Source organism: Trichechus manatus, unplaced genomic scaffold, assembly GCF_000243295.1.
Source record: "Trichechus manatus latirostris isolate Lorelei unplaced genomic scaffold, TriManLat1.0 scaffold00019, whole genome shotgun sequence".
Lineage (NCBI taxonomy): Eukaryota > Metazoa > Chordata > Mammalia > Sirenia > Trichechidae > Trichechus > Trichechus manatus.
This window is the reverse complement of record NW_004443955.1, coordinates 22,448,662-22,465,303: the sequence shown is the minus strand read 5'-3', so window position 1 is coordinate 22,465,303 and position 16,642 is coordinate 22,448,662. Positions and strand designations below refer to the sequence as shown.

The window sequence follows — 16,642 nt, the reverse complement described above, 5'->3', positions numbered from 1 at the left end:
TATTACTCAGGATAGGGGTAAGTTTCTAAAGATGAGTCAATTGTAGGATTGAAGTTGAGAATAGTGTGGGTGATAAGTAAATATGGCAAACTGGTGACAGAGATTTGAGAAGTACTTAAGTTTGGGTAACACTGGTTAAATCCATTTGAAATCCATTTAGCTGTCTAGAGTAGAGTAACATCAGCTAATTTCCCCCCAACTCATCCCAGATTGTTCACCAGTTCCTCCAAGCCAATTGTCAAATTTCTCATTGACAATGATTTATAAATCATATGCCAATTCTTATATGCAACGTTTCTGGACTATCTTTTTTGTTCCATGAACCTTCCAGCCATCTGAAGTTATTGCCACATTTTTAATTACTGGCCCGGCAGGTCTTCCCTCCCCTCAAAGGGTATTGATTTTGTGGGCTGGGATAGGGGATTGGGGGTGGATGTGACAGCACACCCAGATTCTGCTTTCGAAAGGTTACACACCCAGCACAACCCTTAGGTCCTAACATGTTATAGGGCCAGAGCTGGCTGGACATTCCAGATCCTAAGTTGGAAGGGCGAGACCTCTGGCATCCCAAGGGGGGAATGAGGGAGGAACAACAACAAAAAAAAGAAATATAGAGATTCAATTAAAATCACAAGGCTCAATGGTACGCTGTGTAATAAAAACTAGGCTTGAGTGATGTAATTTGAGTCATCTGGGATCAGACACTCGACAAGTCAAGGCACCCATTGTGTTGTCCAGCCACCTGGCTGTGAAGTGGGAGACTATTGCCTGTTGCCAATAATGTTGAAAAGACATTTCAATCTATCAGGAAAAGACATATGTGTGTGTACGTATATGTACATACATATATGTACACACACACACATACACAATGTTATATAGACTTGTAGCTAACCCTAAGGAAAACAGATAGAAAAATCCAGACTTAAAACCAGTGTGGAGCTATACATTAACATCCCCAAAAGAGTTCTCATTAAATGACAGGGTTCCTTCAAACGCACAGCTTCCCCAGTGATTTTAATTGTTTCTTTGGAGTACACCAACACCTTAACTGAAAAGCTAGATAGAACTGAAAAAAAAAGAGAGAGAGAGGGAGAAAGGTACTGAGAAGTACCACCTCAAGCCATACCTCTTATAAATCAGTGGGAGAAATGATATTGTTTAATAAAAACACACAACTTTTCTAGAACCCAGGCAGAGCATAAGGTGAGATAGCAGGAACATACCCATTCATCCATCCCCAGCCCAGTGCAAAAGCAAAGCAGGGTGCAAGTGTGCGCCAGACAGTCCCTGTCCAGCATGGAATTCAACAGATGTGAATGGACGATGGGGCTGGAAAGGACTTCAGAACCCTTTCACTCCAGAAGATTATCCTCAGGTAAAGGAGCAAAGGATCCCATTACCAACCCACCTCCTGGCTTCCCACTAAAGTGACACCATATAATATTATTTCTCCTGCCACCAAAAAGAAAATCCTTTATCGCATTTGGTCCAAGACACTGCTGGGTTAATCTTCCTACCTCTGTTGAACTCCCAGCGTCTCAAGTTTGGAGAGAATGTGATGGACAACATCTCACCAACTGTGAGTGAAGGCAGGAGCGCTGGGAGCTGGCAAAGGCTGAGTCAAGCTAGAGCAGATGCTGAGTCATGCTGAGGCTGTGAATGAAGGGAGACTAATCCCTAGGGAGTTTGTCTCAAGTCTCAAGTGAGAATCTCAAGTGGGAACCATGGTGCTAATTGAAACAAGGTTCCAGGGCAGGGGAGGGCCCTGAGGGTAGTCTTCTCTGTATAATGCTGGGGCTTGTTCATTATCCCTTCTGGAGAGGCCAGAGTAAATCTCACCTTCCCTCTGCTGTTCTGCAGGTGGGGTGAGGGATCTCCTGACTATTGAAGAGGGCTTTACGAAGAAGAGCTGGGTTTATAAATAATGCATTTCCTTTGTCTTGCAGGAATTCTGGAGGCAGCGGTACAATCAGATCAGCTGTGAACAGCTTACATAGCAAATCTAATAGGTTTGTAAATTAGATTTTGTGTTCATTTGTTTTTGCTGTAAGGCAGCTATTAATCTGCCTCTCCTCTTTGCTGGATGGTGCCCTTCTTCCTTAGCAAATAGATCTGTTTCATTTCACTTTGGTTTTGTATTTCCCTAATCACTTTTGGCGGTGAGCTGTTGATAAAAGCTGGAATAAAATGGCCCAAGGTCTAGAGGCTGCAGAGATGGAAAACGCAGGTGGGTGAGAGTTGCCTTCTGGAAAAAAGCCCACCCCCTTTGAAGCACTTAGGGCACCACTGAGCTTACTAGTAACTTGCGTTTTTGCTGAGCAATGGAGACCCTGAAGGGAAACAGGACTTTCACCCAATTTCATTGCAGTAATGGCTTGTCCAGGAGGCCAAGACAGAATCTAAAGCAATCAGGAACTTTGCTGAGACCTCTTAAAATATTTAGGGAGTCAACTCAGTTAATGCTAACTCTGATTACTGATTATGAACTCCGAATTTGAAACAGCGTTGCCTCATCTAATGTCACTGGCCTGGGAGCCTTTGGGCCAGTCCTTGGCCAGGGGACAGCCTGATGCAAGGGAGCGTGCAAATGCTTTGCAAGCCAACAGACTCAGGCTTGCCACTGCCGGCTATCGGACAATGCCTCTCTGAGTCTCCACTCTGCACCAATAATCACCGCCCGCAATGCGCTGACCCTGGGTGGTCCAAACGATTAATGAGCTCCGCTGCTAAACAGAAGGTTGGTGTGGTTCGGATCAACCCAGAGGCACCTCAGAAGACAGGGCTAGCTATCTAATGCCAAAAATTATCATCCATTGAAAACACTATGGAGCACAGTTCCACTCTGACACATATGGGGTCGCCATGAGTTGGAAACGACTTGATGGCAACTGCTATCTCCGACCTACAGTCTTACAAGCCCAACCTTAAGGAGCAATGGAAGGGAGAAGAGAATGCCAAGTTATTTAATATAAACAAAGGCAACTACTCAAAGGGAAGGCCCTGTTTTTAAATACCTAAATATTCTATTTTGGTCAAGCTGGGAATGAGAGGTCCAAATTACTCAAAGTACAGTCTGTTAGTTGTCCTTCCCTATTTGTTTAAGTCTCCTGACCACATGAGACCTGTTAAGTATGCCCATTCCCGAGCCTGTGTGTTTAACTCCGGAGACTGCCCCCTCTGTCCCCGACATCATTGCTTCTAGATCTCCAATGCCGTCTTAACCACCTTGGAGCTACGAATGAAGCTTGCGTTTAACCCATTACCCATTGCCGCCCAGTCAATTGTGACTCATTGTGACCCTATAGGACAGAGCAGAACTGCCCCATAGGGTTTCCAAAGAGCAGCTGGTGGATTTGAACTGCCACCTTTTGGTTAGCGGTGGATCTCTTAACCACTGTGCCACCAGGACTCCTGATACGTTAAAGGCTATCAATTAACGTATTCATGGCATCAGAGTTTGATGAAGATGGCCACCGAGGAGAAGTTCAGGAGTTGGCAGGCAAAGCAACTTAAGAATAAAATGCCCCTCTAGTGTCACCTGAAGGAGCCCTGGTAGCACAGTGGTTAAGTGCTTGGCTGCTAACCGAAAGGTCAGCAGTTTGAATCCACCAACCGCTCTGAAGGAGAAAGATGTGGCAGTCTGCTTCCATAAGGATTTATAGCCTTAGAAACCCTATAGGGCAGTTCTACTCTGTCCTATAGGGTTGCTATGGGTTTTTTTTTTAACGTCTTTTGGGAGGTGGGGGAGGGGGAGGCTGGACGCAAGAGGACACACTCACTGAAGAGGAGAAGCTCATTTCACCCAGAACATGTAAAAGCTGGGAACCGAGGGGGTCCTTGGAGTTATTTAATCCAGTGGTTTCCCCACATCCCCCCAGGTTGGTAGTCTAGTAAGACCATGGCTGGCTGTATAGGACCTCATCCTAGGTGTTACTAGGAAGTGAAGTTAGAAATGGAATGTTGCCACCATCCGCGCCATATTGAATCTCTTTTCCTTTCCTACCTCTACCACCTTTTGTCCAAGAGAAGCCTTGAAACCACTTTTGGGGATTTCTGAGCAGGACTGCTCTGCAGAATCTTCTTTCCTGAGCAAGCCTGAGGTCACCCAGCAAATCCTGACTTCTGAAGAGCATCACCTTAGACTAAATCCTCCTTACACCATAAGGCGCCAGGCCCCCTCACCCTTTTGTTCCTGAGCCGGCTTTCTTCATCTGATGTCCTCTGATCACTCATGAGAAAGCCAGCTAGCCACTCAGGAACGCCACTTCTCACCACCGTGTATTAAAGTGTTTCTGTCATGTGTACCTACTAATGTAAGCTCAAGGAAGCACTGGGGTCTTGAGGTGTGGCTGCCACATCTGTGGTCCTGAGGTCACTGCTGGTGCCTCTGGCCTCCACAGAGGTGGGTGGTACTAAAGAGACGCAGCCACAACCAGCTCCTACTGGAGCCTCACAAGAGGGCAGCCAGAGGTCTGTGCAGGAGACAGTGACGATCCTTACTGCCTGCTAGAACCTTTGAAGCTGATACCTTCCTCTTCTATACTCCTTTCTATAAAGGGGGAAACTGAGGCTCAGGGAGGTAGAATGATTTAGCCACTGTCACACAACTTGTGACATCTTCCCACTACACTCACAGCTTACTTTCATGAAAACAGCCAAAACTCCAAAGGCGCAGGTCTTCTATTTTTCTCCCGGGCCCGGTAAGAGGGGTCCATCTACCTTACTCAAACCCCTTTAATTTTCTGTCCTCTGAAAAAGTTACGTATATTTGAATCCAAGACAAGTGACGTCTACTGGTGGAGTTAGGAATATTGAAGAGTGGAGGCATGGGGGTGTGGAGAAAGCTGAGAAGACTGCCCCTCCCACCCGCACCCCAATGAATGTCTTCTCTACCTACAAAAGGCAAAATAGAGCATTGGGCTTAGACCTTGTTAAAGGGATTTCTTTTTTTTTTTAACTTGACTGTTTCAAGATAAATGCTGAGAACATTGATGTTTGGTTTGAACTCTTTAAAGCTCTGGAATTTGGCATCACAAATCCACTTATCATTCTAAGTGGGAGAGTCTACTCTCAATCCAAACAAGAGGAACTTGTGATGAGATCCACGTGCCTTCTGCAAGTACCCCCTGCAGGATGCAGGCTGGCTCCCACACCACCTTTAAAGATACCATTGTAATCTAGCTCCTTAGAAACCTACTAGCATAGATTTCCAGCCTCTGAATTCAAGAGGGCTCTGAAATGCCTGGTGTTCCTGTGCACACAGAATTGTGATCACCCTGGGCAAACAAAGTCAGCCACTGCAGACACCCCCAGGGTGAAATTCACCAGACTTTACATTCAAGTTCAAACCCAGCAAACATTTATTTACTGAGCACCTGCTATGTCAGACCCTCGGTCCCTGGGTGGCACAGACCGGTTGTGCTGGAATGAAGCCACACGGCAGCACTGTGGAAGAAAGACCTGGTGATCTGCTTCTGTAAAGATTACGGCCAAGAAAACCTTATGGAGCAGTTCTATTCTGTAACACACTGGGACGCCATGAGTTGGAATCAACTCGATGGCAACCGGTTTGGGTTTTGTTTTGTTTTATGTCAGACCATTGAGGAATATAGGGATGAATGAGGGAGTTGCCCATCTTACAGTCTGGTGGGAGAGAGAGAGGCTGCACAGATAACTCTGTAATGCGGCAGGGCGTTCAGATGACATGGTAGAGTTACAAACAAGAGAGTGATGGCAATATAGGGGAGGTGCTGAAGCCACGTGCTACAATTACACTGCCCTGCTATGAATTTTTATTTTCTCTTTGTGAACTTTGTAAACCATCATATGATCCTTTGCTGCTAACACAACTGCTACTTGTGGAGTTTCTGATAAGCAGCTAGAATGAGAAATCTGAGTATTCTGTGCCTGCCTGCTAGGTTTCACTGGGAGGAAGCCTGGGGAGGGGGAGAAAGATCATTTTACCACCCTGCTTCCTGTCTCCAAGAATGTATGTGGGTTGTACCTGAGGAGAAGAGTTTGTACATTCTAGAAGGTAAATAGACTCCCTTCCCTTCTCAGGTCATCCCTGCAGTTTTGCTCTTCCCAAGAAGTTTACATTCAACCCAGCGCAAAAACAAAACTTGTCATCGGCATGCTAACAGATCATGTTTCCCTCTTCCTGTTTTTTTTTTTCTCCCTTTCCAGAGCTGAAGTTGTAATAAATGGCTCGTCATCGCCAGCTGTTGTTGACAGAAGTAATGAAAGCATTAAGCACAACATCCAGCCAGGCTCGTCCAAATGGAGACACAACCAGACACTCTCTCTGAGGATCAGGTACTGGTAATTACCTATAGGACAAGAGCCGGCTTGGCCCTCATCAGCATGAGCTACAAATTGCCGCTCTCCATCGTGGAAAAAACTCAGGATAGAAAGAAAATGTTTGTCTCCCCCTGAGGCAGGTTTCATCTGTAAGCGAGCAGTTGGAAATAAAAACCAACCCAAGGCAAGTCCAGCAGCCCAGCAGTGGTCTGCGGAGGCTCAGGCTGGGGAGGTGGTAGGACACCCTGCTGAGGGCCTGGGGCCAGAATGATGAGGAGGTGGTAGGACACCCTGCTGAGGGCCAGAAGGAGTGGGGCTCAGGTCAACAGCAACGAGGACTTATGTGAGGAGGCCACAGATGGCCTCTCGCCGAAGGAGTAACCGTCCCTGGCCTGCCTGGTATCTTGCCCCCTTTTTGTGACAACAGTCCTCCAGTTCCTCCCAAGTCCTCGTGGCTTGAGTAGACTACCCCCTCCCCCACAACATGGAAATGAAAAGCCATAACTGGGTCTCAACTGACCCCAGGAACTGACAAGACACCTCACCCCAGAGGGGAGGTCTCTTCAGTCAGAGAGCTGCTCTTTTCCTGGTGTGTTCCCAGCACTGCAGTCATGGCTGGGTAGTGGAAAGGGGAACTGTCAAGAAGGAAGTACAACTTCAGTGACTTTGGCCACTTGGCTTTGATACAGCCATGGTTGACCAAGCAAATATTGGTCAGTATAATTCAACTGGAGTCCCTGGGTGGTGCAAATGGTTCACCCACTCGGCTGCTAACTGAAAGGTTGGAAGTTCGAGTCTACCCAGAGGCACCTGGGAAGAAACACCTGGTGATCTACTTCTGAAAAATCAGCCACTGAAAGCCCTATGGAGCACAGTTCTCCTCTGACACACATGGGGTCTCCACGAGTCAGAATCAACTTGATGGCAACATGTTTGGTTAGTTTTATCATTTAACTGTCCACTTATAAGCATTGTGCTGGAGATCGGGGTGCCAAGGTGAACCAGACATGCTAGGCAGGGAGACAGAACTATAAGCAAAGTCGTGATGGTACAATGTGATATGTACATTAGGCAATATTGTATCTTACAAATGGGGGAAATAGGTAATGCCAAGGAGCGAGTAATTCGTTTTGTACGGGGACTAAGTGGACTGGCCAGGAAAGGCTATTCAGAAGCGATGGCTTTTGAAGGATAATTAGGAGTTTGCCAGGTATACGCCAAGGTCTGAGCAGCATGGTGTCTCTGTTCAGTGCTAGGAAGCAGAAGGCAGGTTATGGAGGTGATGAGATTGGTGAAGTAGGCAGGGCCCGATGGTGGAAAGCCCTGACTCTTGCTGCCGACCTTCTCAAGCAATCACTATGGGCAAGAGAACAAGGGGCTGGGACACAGCAGTCAGCCTTGACCACAGCCACCCCAAGTGTCACCACAAAGAGCAAAGGGTTGACCCCCCCAGATAAGCTCACTGTCAAAATGGGAATGCCCCCAGCCCTAGTTTTTGAGGTTTAGTTTTGGGACATGAAGGGGTCTGGGGAATAGAGAGGAGTGAGATTGAGGAGTCTGGCAGCTGAGAAACCATCTAAAGGAGCTGACTCTGGTCTCCATCATTCTGCCACCTTCCACGCCTTTCTCTGTCTCTCCTGAGGCCCTTGATTTCAGTCCTAATAGCTGCAGGCCTGTGTCACTGACCCCTTTAATACAGGCACCATGGAATCACCGAAATTACCTGTATACATTTCCTCGGGCTGTCATGGCAAACTACCACAAACTTGGTGACTTAAAACAACAGGAACTTATTCTTTCCCAGTTCCAGAAGCTAGAAGTCCAAAAGCAAGCTGTCAGTAGGGCTATGCCCCCTATGAAGGCTCTAGCAGAGAATGCTTCCTTGGTTCTTCCAGCTTCTAGTGGCTCCGGGCATTCCTTGGCTTGTGGCTGCCTGACTCCAGTCTGTTCCTCTGCCTTCACATGAACTTCACCTCTGCGTTGGTCTCCTCTTCTGTCTCTTATAAAGACACTTGTCATTGGATTTAGGGCTTACCTGGATAATCCAGGATGATCTCATCTCAAAATCCTTAATATAGTTACATCTGAAAAGACAGTTTTTCCAAATAAGGTCACATTCATAGGTGGGTAAGGAGGTGGACATATCTTTTTGGGGGCCACCGTTCAACCCACAACACCACCTGTGAGAGAAATCCTCCTGAACAAGCTCCCTGCTTTCCCAATCCCCCTTCTCCCACAGCTGCGGAGAGAAATGGACCCACCTTTTCAGAGACCCAACCATGGTCTCCATAGTGAGCCTGCCAACACAAAAGGCACCTGGCAGGAAAAATTTGCCTTCACCCAGGGGAAATTCTTTTTCTTTAAACTTCAGTTAATCACCAGAATTATTCATAATAAAAGATTCTGAGAGTGCTTTGGAAAGATGTTTAATAATTGATAGTAATTTCTCATAATTAGAAATTAATTCAGTCACAGAGGTGTTTATTTATGGGCTTTCTGAGCCCTCTCTTTGCTTTTAAGTACTTTGGGGTAAGTAATTGCAAGGATTTTAGCAATTCCCAAATGGCATTAGTTTGTTGAGATGCATAATCCCTGTTTGTTATTGTTGTTGGGTGCCATTGAGTCGGTTCTGACTCATAGCACAACCAAAGGAACACTGCCCGCTCCTGCACCACCCTCACAATCATTGTTATGTTTGAGCCCATTGTTGCAGCCACTGTGTCAATCCATCTCGTCGAGGTTCTTCCTATTTTTTTGCTGACCCTCTGCTTTACCAAGCATGATGTCCTTCTCCAGGGACTGGTCCCTCGTGATAACGTGTCCAAAGTACGTGAGATGAGGTCTCGCCATCCTGCTTCTAAGAGCATTCTGACTGTACTTTTTCCAAGTCAAATTTGTTCTTTCTTTTGGCAGTCCATGGTGTATTTAATATTCTTTGCCAACACTGTAATTCAAAGGCATCAGTTCTTCTTCAGTCTTCCTTATTCATTGTGCAGCTTTCCAGTCAATGCATATGAGGCGATTGAAAATACCATAGCTTGGGTCAGGCTCACCTTAGTCCTCAAAGAGACATTTTTGCCTTTTTAACACCCTAAAGATGTCTTTTCCCATAAAACAAAATGAGACCAAATGGGCACACCAGCCCAGGGCCAAGGACGAGAAGGCAGGAGGGGACAGGAAAGCTGGTAATGGGTGACTCAAGGTCAAGAAGGGGAGAATGTGGACACGTCGTGGGGTTGGCAACCAATGTCACAAAGCAATATGTGTATTAATTGTTTAATGAGAAACAAATTTTCTCTATAAACCTTCATCTAAAGCACAAAAAAATAAAGAGGTCTTTTGCAGCATTTTTGTCCAATGTAATACATCCTTTGATTTCTTGACTGCTGCTTCTGTGCGCAGTGAGTGTGGATCCAAGTAAAATGAAATCCTTGACAACTTCAATATTTTCTCCAATATTAGTGATATTGTTCAATATTTTTCACATTCCATTAGATCACCTTTCTTTGAAATGGGCACGAATATGAATCTCTTCCAGCTGGTTGGCCAGGTAGCTGTCTTCCAAATTTCTTGGCATAGACGAGCGAGCACTTCCAGCATTGCATCTGTTTGTTGAAACATTTCAAGTGATATTCCTTCAATTCCTAGAGCCTTATTTTTCACCAGTTCCTTCACTGCAACTTGCACTTTTACCTTCAGTACCATCAGTTCTTGATCATATGCTACCTCCTGAAATGGGTGAACGTTGACCAATTCTTTTTGGTACAATGAGTCTGTGTATTCCTTCCATCTTCTTTTGATGCTTCAGTTGAATTTTTTGATCATACAGTCCTTCAGTATTGCAACTGGAGGCTTCAATTTTTCTCTTCAGTTCTTTCAGCTTGAGAAATGCCAAGCGTGTTCTTCTCTTTGGGTTTTCTAACTCCAGGCCTATGCATATTTCATTATACTACTTTATCTTCTCCAGCCGTCCTTTGAAATCTTCTGTTCAGTTCTTTTCCTTCATCATTTCTTCCATTTGCTTTAGCTACTCTACTTTCAAGAGCAAGTTTCAGAGTCTCTTCTGACATCCATTTTGGTCTTTCTCATTAACAACCTTTTGATTTCTTAATGTATGATGTACTTGATGTCATCCCACAACTCTTCTCGTCTTCGGTCATCAGTGTTCAGAGAGTCAAATTTATTCTTGAGATGGTCTCTAAATTCAAGTAGGATATACTCAAGGTCCTACTTTGGCTCTCGTGAACTGTTTAAATTTTCTTCAGCTTCAGCTTGAACTTGCATATGAGCAATTGATGGTCTGTTCCGCAGTCGGCCCCTGGCCTTGTTCTGACTGATGATATTGAGTTTCTCCATCGTCTTTTTCCACAGATGTAGTCGATTTGATTTCTCTGTATTTCATCCATCGAGGTCTATGTGTATTATTGCTGTTTATGTTGTTGAAAAAATATATTTGCAATGAATAAGTCTTTGGTCTTGCAAAATTCTATTCTGTGATCTCAGGTGTCATTTCTATCACCAAGGCCATATTTTGCAACTACTAATCCTTGTTATTTTTTCCAACTTTTGCATTGCAATCACTCATAATTATTAATGCTTCTTGATTGCATGTTTGATCAATTTCAGACTGCAGAAGTTGCTAAAATCTTCAATTTCTTCATCGTTGGCATTAGTGGTTGGTGTGTAAATTTTAATAATAGTTATATTAACTGGTCTTCCATGTAGGCATATGGATATTGTCCTATCACTGACAGCATTGTACTTCAGGATAGATCTTGAAATGTTCTTTTTGACGATGACTATGACGCCATTCCTCTTCAATTTGTCATTCCTGTCATAGCAGATCACATGGTTCTCTGATTCAAAATGGCCACTACCAGTCCATTTCAGTTTACTAATGCCTACGATATCGATCATTATGCATTGCATTTCATTTTTGACAGCTTCCAATTTTCCTAGGTTCATAATTTGTACATTCAACGTTCCAATTATTAATGAATGTTTGCAGCTGTTTCTTCGCATTCTGAGTCGTGCCACATCAGCAAATGGAGGTCCCGAAAGCTTTACCCCATCCATGTCATTAAGGTGAACTCTAGTTTGAGGAGGCAGCTCTTCCCCAGTCATATTTTGAGTGCCTTCCAACCTGAGGGGCTCATCTTCCGGCACTGTACCAGACAATGTTCCAATGCAATTCATACGGTTTTCACTGGCCAGTTTTTTCAGAAATAGATTGCCAGTTCCTTCCTCCCAGTCTGTATTAGTCTAGAAGCTCCACTGAAACCGGTCCACCATGGGTGACCCTGCTGGTAATTGAAATACCGGTAGCATAACTTCTAGTATCACAGCAACACTGAAGCCACCACAGTATGACAAACTGACAGACAACACTCAGTAAAGAAAAACAATGCCTCTTTTCCATCAGGAGGTACAAATTAGTCAGCAAGAGTTGTTTCCCCTGCATGATAGCAAGAAATTCAGTTCATTAATAAAGAGACAAGCGGAAGAAGAGTGCAGGCCCTGCCAAGAGTTCTAGCTGCCCCTTGGCTGCACAAGAGGCTTCCAACCCTAGACACATTAGAGTCACCCAGGAAGCTTATTAACGAGTCCTAACCCCTGGGCTATTGAGGCATTTGTGGTTCAGTGGTAGAATTCTCGCCTTCCGTGCAGGAGACCGGGGTTCAATTCCTGGCCAGTGCACCTCATACACAGCCACTACCCCTCTTTCAGTGGAACTTGTGTGTTGCTGTGATGCGAACAGGCTTCAATAGAACTTCCAGGCTAAGACAGTCTAGGAAGAAAAGCTTGGCAATCTACTTCTGAAAATCAGCCAAGGAAAGCCCCGTGGATCATAACGGTCTGATCCACAACTAATCATGGGGACGTCACAGGACCAGGCAGTTTTCATCCATTGTTAATAAGGTCACCATGAGTTAGGGGCCTACTCAGCAGCAGCTAACAACACAAACAACAACCCCTGGACTGCCCTCAGAATCAGAATTTCTCAGGGCTCAGTATGGAGCTTCTGAGTTCTTTATAGTTCCCCAAGAGATTGAATGTGCAGCTTTCTGGGGTACGCCACAGGCTGTGAACCTCTCGAAGCTGTCAAGTTCTCAGGCATCAGTGTTACCATCTGTGCAATGGCAGCACCATCCTGCAGCTTTTCACATTTGCAAAGTGCATGAAGATTCTGTCCGTCCAGAGCTCTGTGGTAAAAAAAAGTCTGCCATCATTGCATCCTTTCTAGAGAAGGACTCATTGCAGAAAATAAAACTGATTTCGTCGGATCTAGGTACCAAATTTCTTTCTGTGACTTAAACCATTTCTAAAGATCTTTTGGGTGATTTGTACTGTTCTTTATCCACCACCTCTCAATGGCTTTGTGAAAATGTATCTGCTAAATAAAACCTGCCATCCATCCAGGATCTTCAGACTCCTGAGGGCAGGCCTGTGTGGTTTGAGTAAAAATTGCCTGGTGATTTGAGAGGTTTACACACGTTTTTCCTGACTCCACCCCATCTCATCTTTGTACTTTGCTGAATGATTTGAGAGCTTTTCCCTTGAATCAAAGTCACTGTAGAGCCTAGAGAGCCATCTTTTGATCACGTTTTCTATAAAACAACTCAAAAGAACTCTTGCCTGTGGGACCTAGAAGTGCCAAGAGTTACAAAGCCTACACTAGTCAGAGATTTGGTAGGGAAGGGACACGCTTCACAAATGACCGGCTCACAGGACGGCAGGCCATATTCTCAGTCTCTCAAAGGTAGAATTGTTGATATATCTCACAGTGTCCAGACCGTCTTTCCCTGCTCTGGGGTGGCCTCTTTGCTCAGAGAAGGCTTCCGTGGAAGAAAATGTACCAATGAGAAATGCAGTACATGTCATCCTGGTTTCCTGTTCCTAGTTCAGGACTTCCTCTCCAGTGATGATCAGAATCCCCCTACCTGAGGGGAGTGTGATGTAGGGTGACAAGCTGCCCCAGTTTGCCAAAGACTAAAGGGCTTCCTGGGGCTCGGGACTTTCAGTGCTAAAACAAAGGCAGTTTCTTGGCAAACCTGGAGGGTGGGTCATCCTTTTTTCTGGGGCCTTCTGTGATGAGCTCACCTCAGCCTAATGCAGTAATTTCCCAGAGCAGTTTTCACCTCTGTAGGAAGAGGGCGTAACCATGGCAACCAGCTCTGGACGCTTTCTGAGAGTTCCTGCCAGAAACCCACTCTCTGAGGGCATCTCAGCTCTTAGCATGCTGTAGCTGTTTGCCGGGCTCAGCAGCCCCGCAGGGCAATGGTGAGACAGGAAAAGTGAGGACTGGCAGAGGCCATCCGGTAACAGGGAGTTATCATCCTCACGTGTGTTTGGTTTTTATAGGAAACAAATCTTAAAGTTCCTGGATGCTGAGAAGGATATTTCTGTCCTCAAGGGGACTCTGAAGCCTGGAGACATTATTCATTACATCTTCGACCGAGACAGCACAATGAATGTATCCCAGAATCTCTACGAACTCCTCCCCAGAACCTCTCCACTGAAGAACAGGCACTTCCAGACTTGCGCCATCGTGGGCAACTCAGGGGTCTTACTGAACAGCGGCTGCGGGCAGGAGATTGACACGCACAGCTTTGTCATAAGGTAACATGGCAGGTGCTCTGGCCTCAAGGCAGAGGTGTATATTTAAATCAAATGTTGCCAGTTGTCCCAAGAGAGTGAAACAAGAACACGGGTCGGCTTACTCCCTGAGTAGCTGTTCTCAACCTTGGCTGCATATTAGAGTCACTTGGGGAGCTTTTAAAAGTCCCAGTGCCCAGATTGCAGCTCAGACTAATTAAATTGATCAAAAGGGCATGTAACCCAGGCAGCCCACGTGGTTCCATCCAAGGTTGACAATCATTGATCTGAAGCAGAGATAGGCAAACTATGGCCCTCATCTTGTTTTTGTAAATAAAGTTTTATTGGAACACAGCCACGCCCATTTGTTTATATATTGTCCATGACTGCTGCTGGTCACTGGGTGGTACAAACTGTTGATGTGCTTGGCTGCCAACCAAAACGTTGAAGGTTTGAGTCCACACAAAGGTGCTTTGGGATAAAGAATTGGCAATCTACTTCCAAAAAATCAGCTGTCAAAAACCCTATGGAGCCCAGTTCTACTCTGACACACATGGGGTCACCATCAGTCAGAATCGACTCAATAGCAACTGGTAATGGTTACTGGTTTTGCACTGTAACAGCAGATTGGACAGTTGTAACCAAGAGATTGTGTAGCCTGCAAAGCCTAAGATATTTACTATCTGGCTTTTTACAGAAAAGTTTTGCCAAACCCTGACCTACAACCTGGTGTTGAAGATTAGTAAGAAAATCGTCTGGGGGGACCAATTGTTGGTTCAAGTTTGCAAGGTGGTGCCCTTCAAGTATCTTTATTATCCTGTGGTCAAACCTGGGATGTGCTAGGGAGATAGAGAAACTTGAGTTTTGTACTTGGCCATTGTTTTCTCTAAGACATCGGCTCTTGCTTTTCAGTCACCAGAGACAACTGAACGCAGGTATTCATAGTCCTGACACCTGACCCCAACCCATACAGGCTTGGAAAGAAGGCCTTGCTGTTCCCTGGTCAAAAGTAGGGCACATGGAACCTCAGATTTCATTTCAAACAGCTCCCAGCCCTGGCAGAACTGCATACCACATCTCATGTTTCTACTGGGACAGTTCCTGCCACAAAGATCGCCTTGTCCTGGGGCTTTGGGAGGTAGCCTTATCACAAAGCGCCTTGAACCTTCAGACATGGGAAGATACGGTGCATTACTCTTGAATCCATGTGACTGAAGAGATACCGCAGGCAGGCAGCCAGCGTCAGGTTGTTTGTGTTATCCTTGGCCAGGTGTTGTCTGTGCCGGGCATACCCAATGGCTCCATCTCAGTTGTTCAGTCTAGAAATTGGTGAGGTGATGGGAACAGAAGTAAGGAAGTGTGGCAGGTTTGTCTGATTGGAAACCAGAGAAGATGTGAGTGCTAGGTGGGGTGAGCGTTACAGGTGAGGGCGTAGGGCAAATTCTACATCCTGATGGGGTCGGGTCACCTGCTATAGTGTTGGACAGGGTTGAGGGCAGCATTTCTGCCCTAGTGTCACACAGACAGCCATGCCTCTTCCTTTGTCACAAGTCATGAGTCTCAACAGGGAGCTTTCTGAGCTCCACTGGGCTCTGTCCCAGGAATTTACCGAGGAGACAGCAAATTCTGGCCAACGGTTTTCTTCTCGGACACTTACAAGTATGATGTCTGAACTCCAGTCTTGGCTCTGCCATCCATTTGTCATGTGACTTAGAGCAGTCACTCCCCTTTCTGGGCCTCAGTTTCATCATCTGTAAAATGAGTGGGTTGGACTGACTGCTTCAAAGTCATTTCATTAGGAATACTATACAAAGCTACAGCCCAGTGCTTCTCAAATGTTAGTGTGTGTACAAATCACCTGGCTTATTAAGATGCAGAGTCATCAGGACTGGGGCAGGGCCTGAGACTCTGCATTCCTAACAAGGTCCCAGGAGATACCACCGCTCATGTTCTGTGGACTGCACTTTGAGGAACATTGCTGTGGCTTGCTGTGCCTCCCTTCTTGGTGCCATGCCCACATCTGTTCACACATATGTAGAAAGAAGGACCTGAAGTGCCAAGGAGAGAGCTACTCAAATGCAGTTGTCCTTTGACCTGTAGGTCTACACATGTGGTTCTCACAGAACTCTGTGTCTCTGGGGTAGACAGTGGTGTTCTCGGACAAGATTACACAGCCCCACCATGCATATACCCCACGTTTGATGCTAGGGACACGGTGTGCACAGCCAGGCAGGACCCAGAAAGGTAAGAGGGTCCCTCAAAAAACAGACCTCTGGTGGAATAATAGAGCACCACCACCACCACCACCCCCCATCCCAGGGTCCCTGGCTCGTTCAGCAAGAGATTGCAATGGCGTCTTACCTTGTCCTCCAACACCAAACTCCATCCCCTCTGATACACACCAAAACTTAATCTTATTGTTGTGTAACTGTTGCCCAAAATGCAAATCTGTCCACATCACTCTCCTGCTTAAAAGCCTTCAGTGGCTCCCTGTGGCCATCAAAACCAAGTCCCTGACTCACAGGCCCTTTGACGTCTCACTCTGCGTGGTTTTCCTGCCCATCTCCTTGCCTTCCCCTAAATGCTCACATTGTTTTACACCTCTGTGCCTTTGCATGCATTTCCTGTACATACAGTGCCCTAGCATGGCGATGCCTAAAACTGCCTGACTTAGCAGAGGAGCTTGTAAAAATAAATATCAATTCCTATGCTCAACTGTTGAATCTGAATCTCCAGGTGAGAG

At 45.8% G+C, this 16,642-nt stretch overlaps 1 protein-coding gene across 2 annotated transcripts in view; it reads left to right on the top strand.

Annotated features, from left to right (window-relative positions):
• The window catches only part of ST8SIA2 (ST8 alpha-N-acetyl-neuraminide alpha-2,8-sialyltransferase 2), a 93,755-nt gene that overhangs the window by 56,644 nt on the left and 20,469 nt on the right, over positions 1-16,642 (top strand). Inside the window, exons 2-4 of one of the 2 annotated variants that reach the window (XM_004372667.1) lie at positions 1,950-2,012; positions 6,190-6,318; positions 13,666-13,923. In XM_004372667.1, the coding sequence (XP_004372724.1) occupies positions 1,950-2,012; positions 6,190-6,318; positions 13,666-13,923 (450 nt within the window). The remainder of the gene's footprint in view (positions 1-1,949; positions 2,013-6,189; positions 6,319-13,665; positions 13,924-16,642) is intronic. The other variant, XM_004372668.1, reaches the window with a different exon arrangement.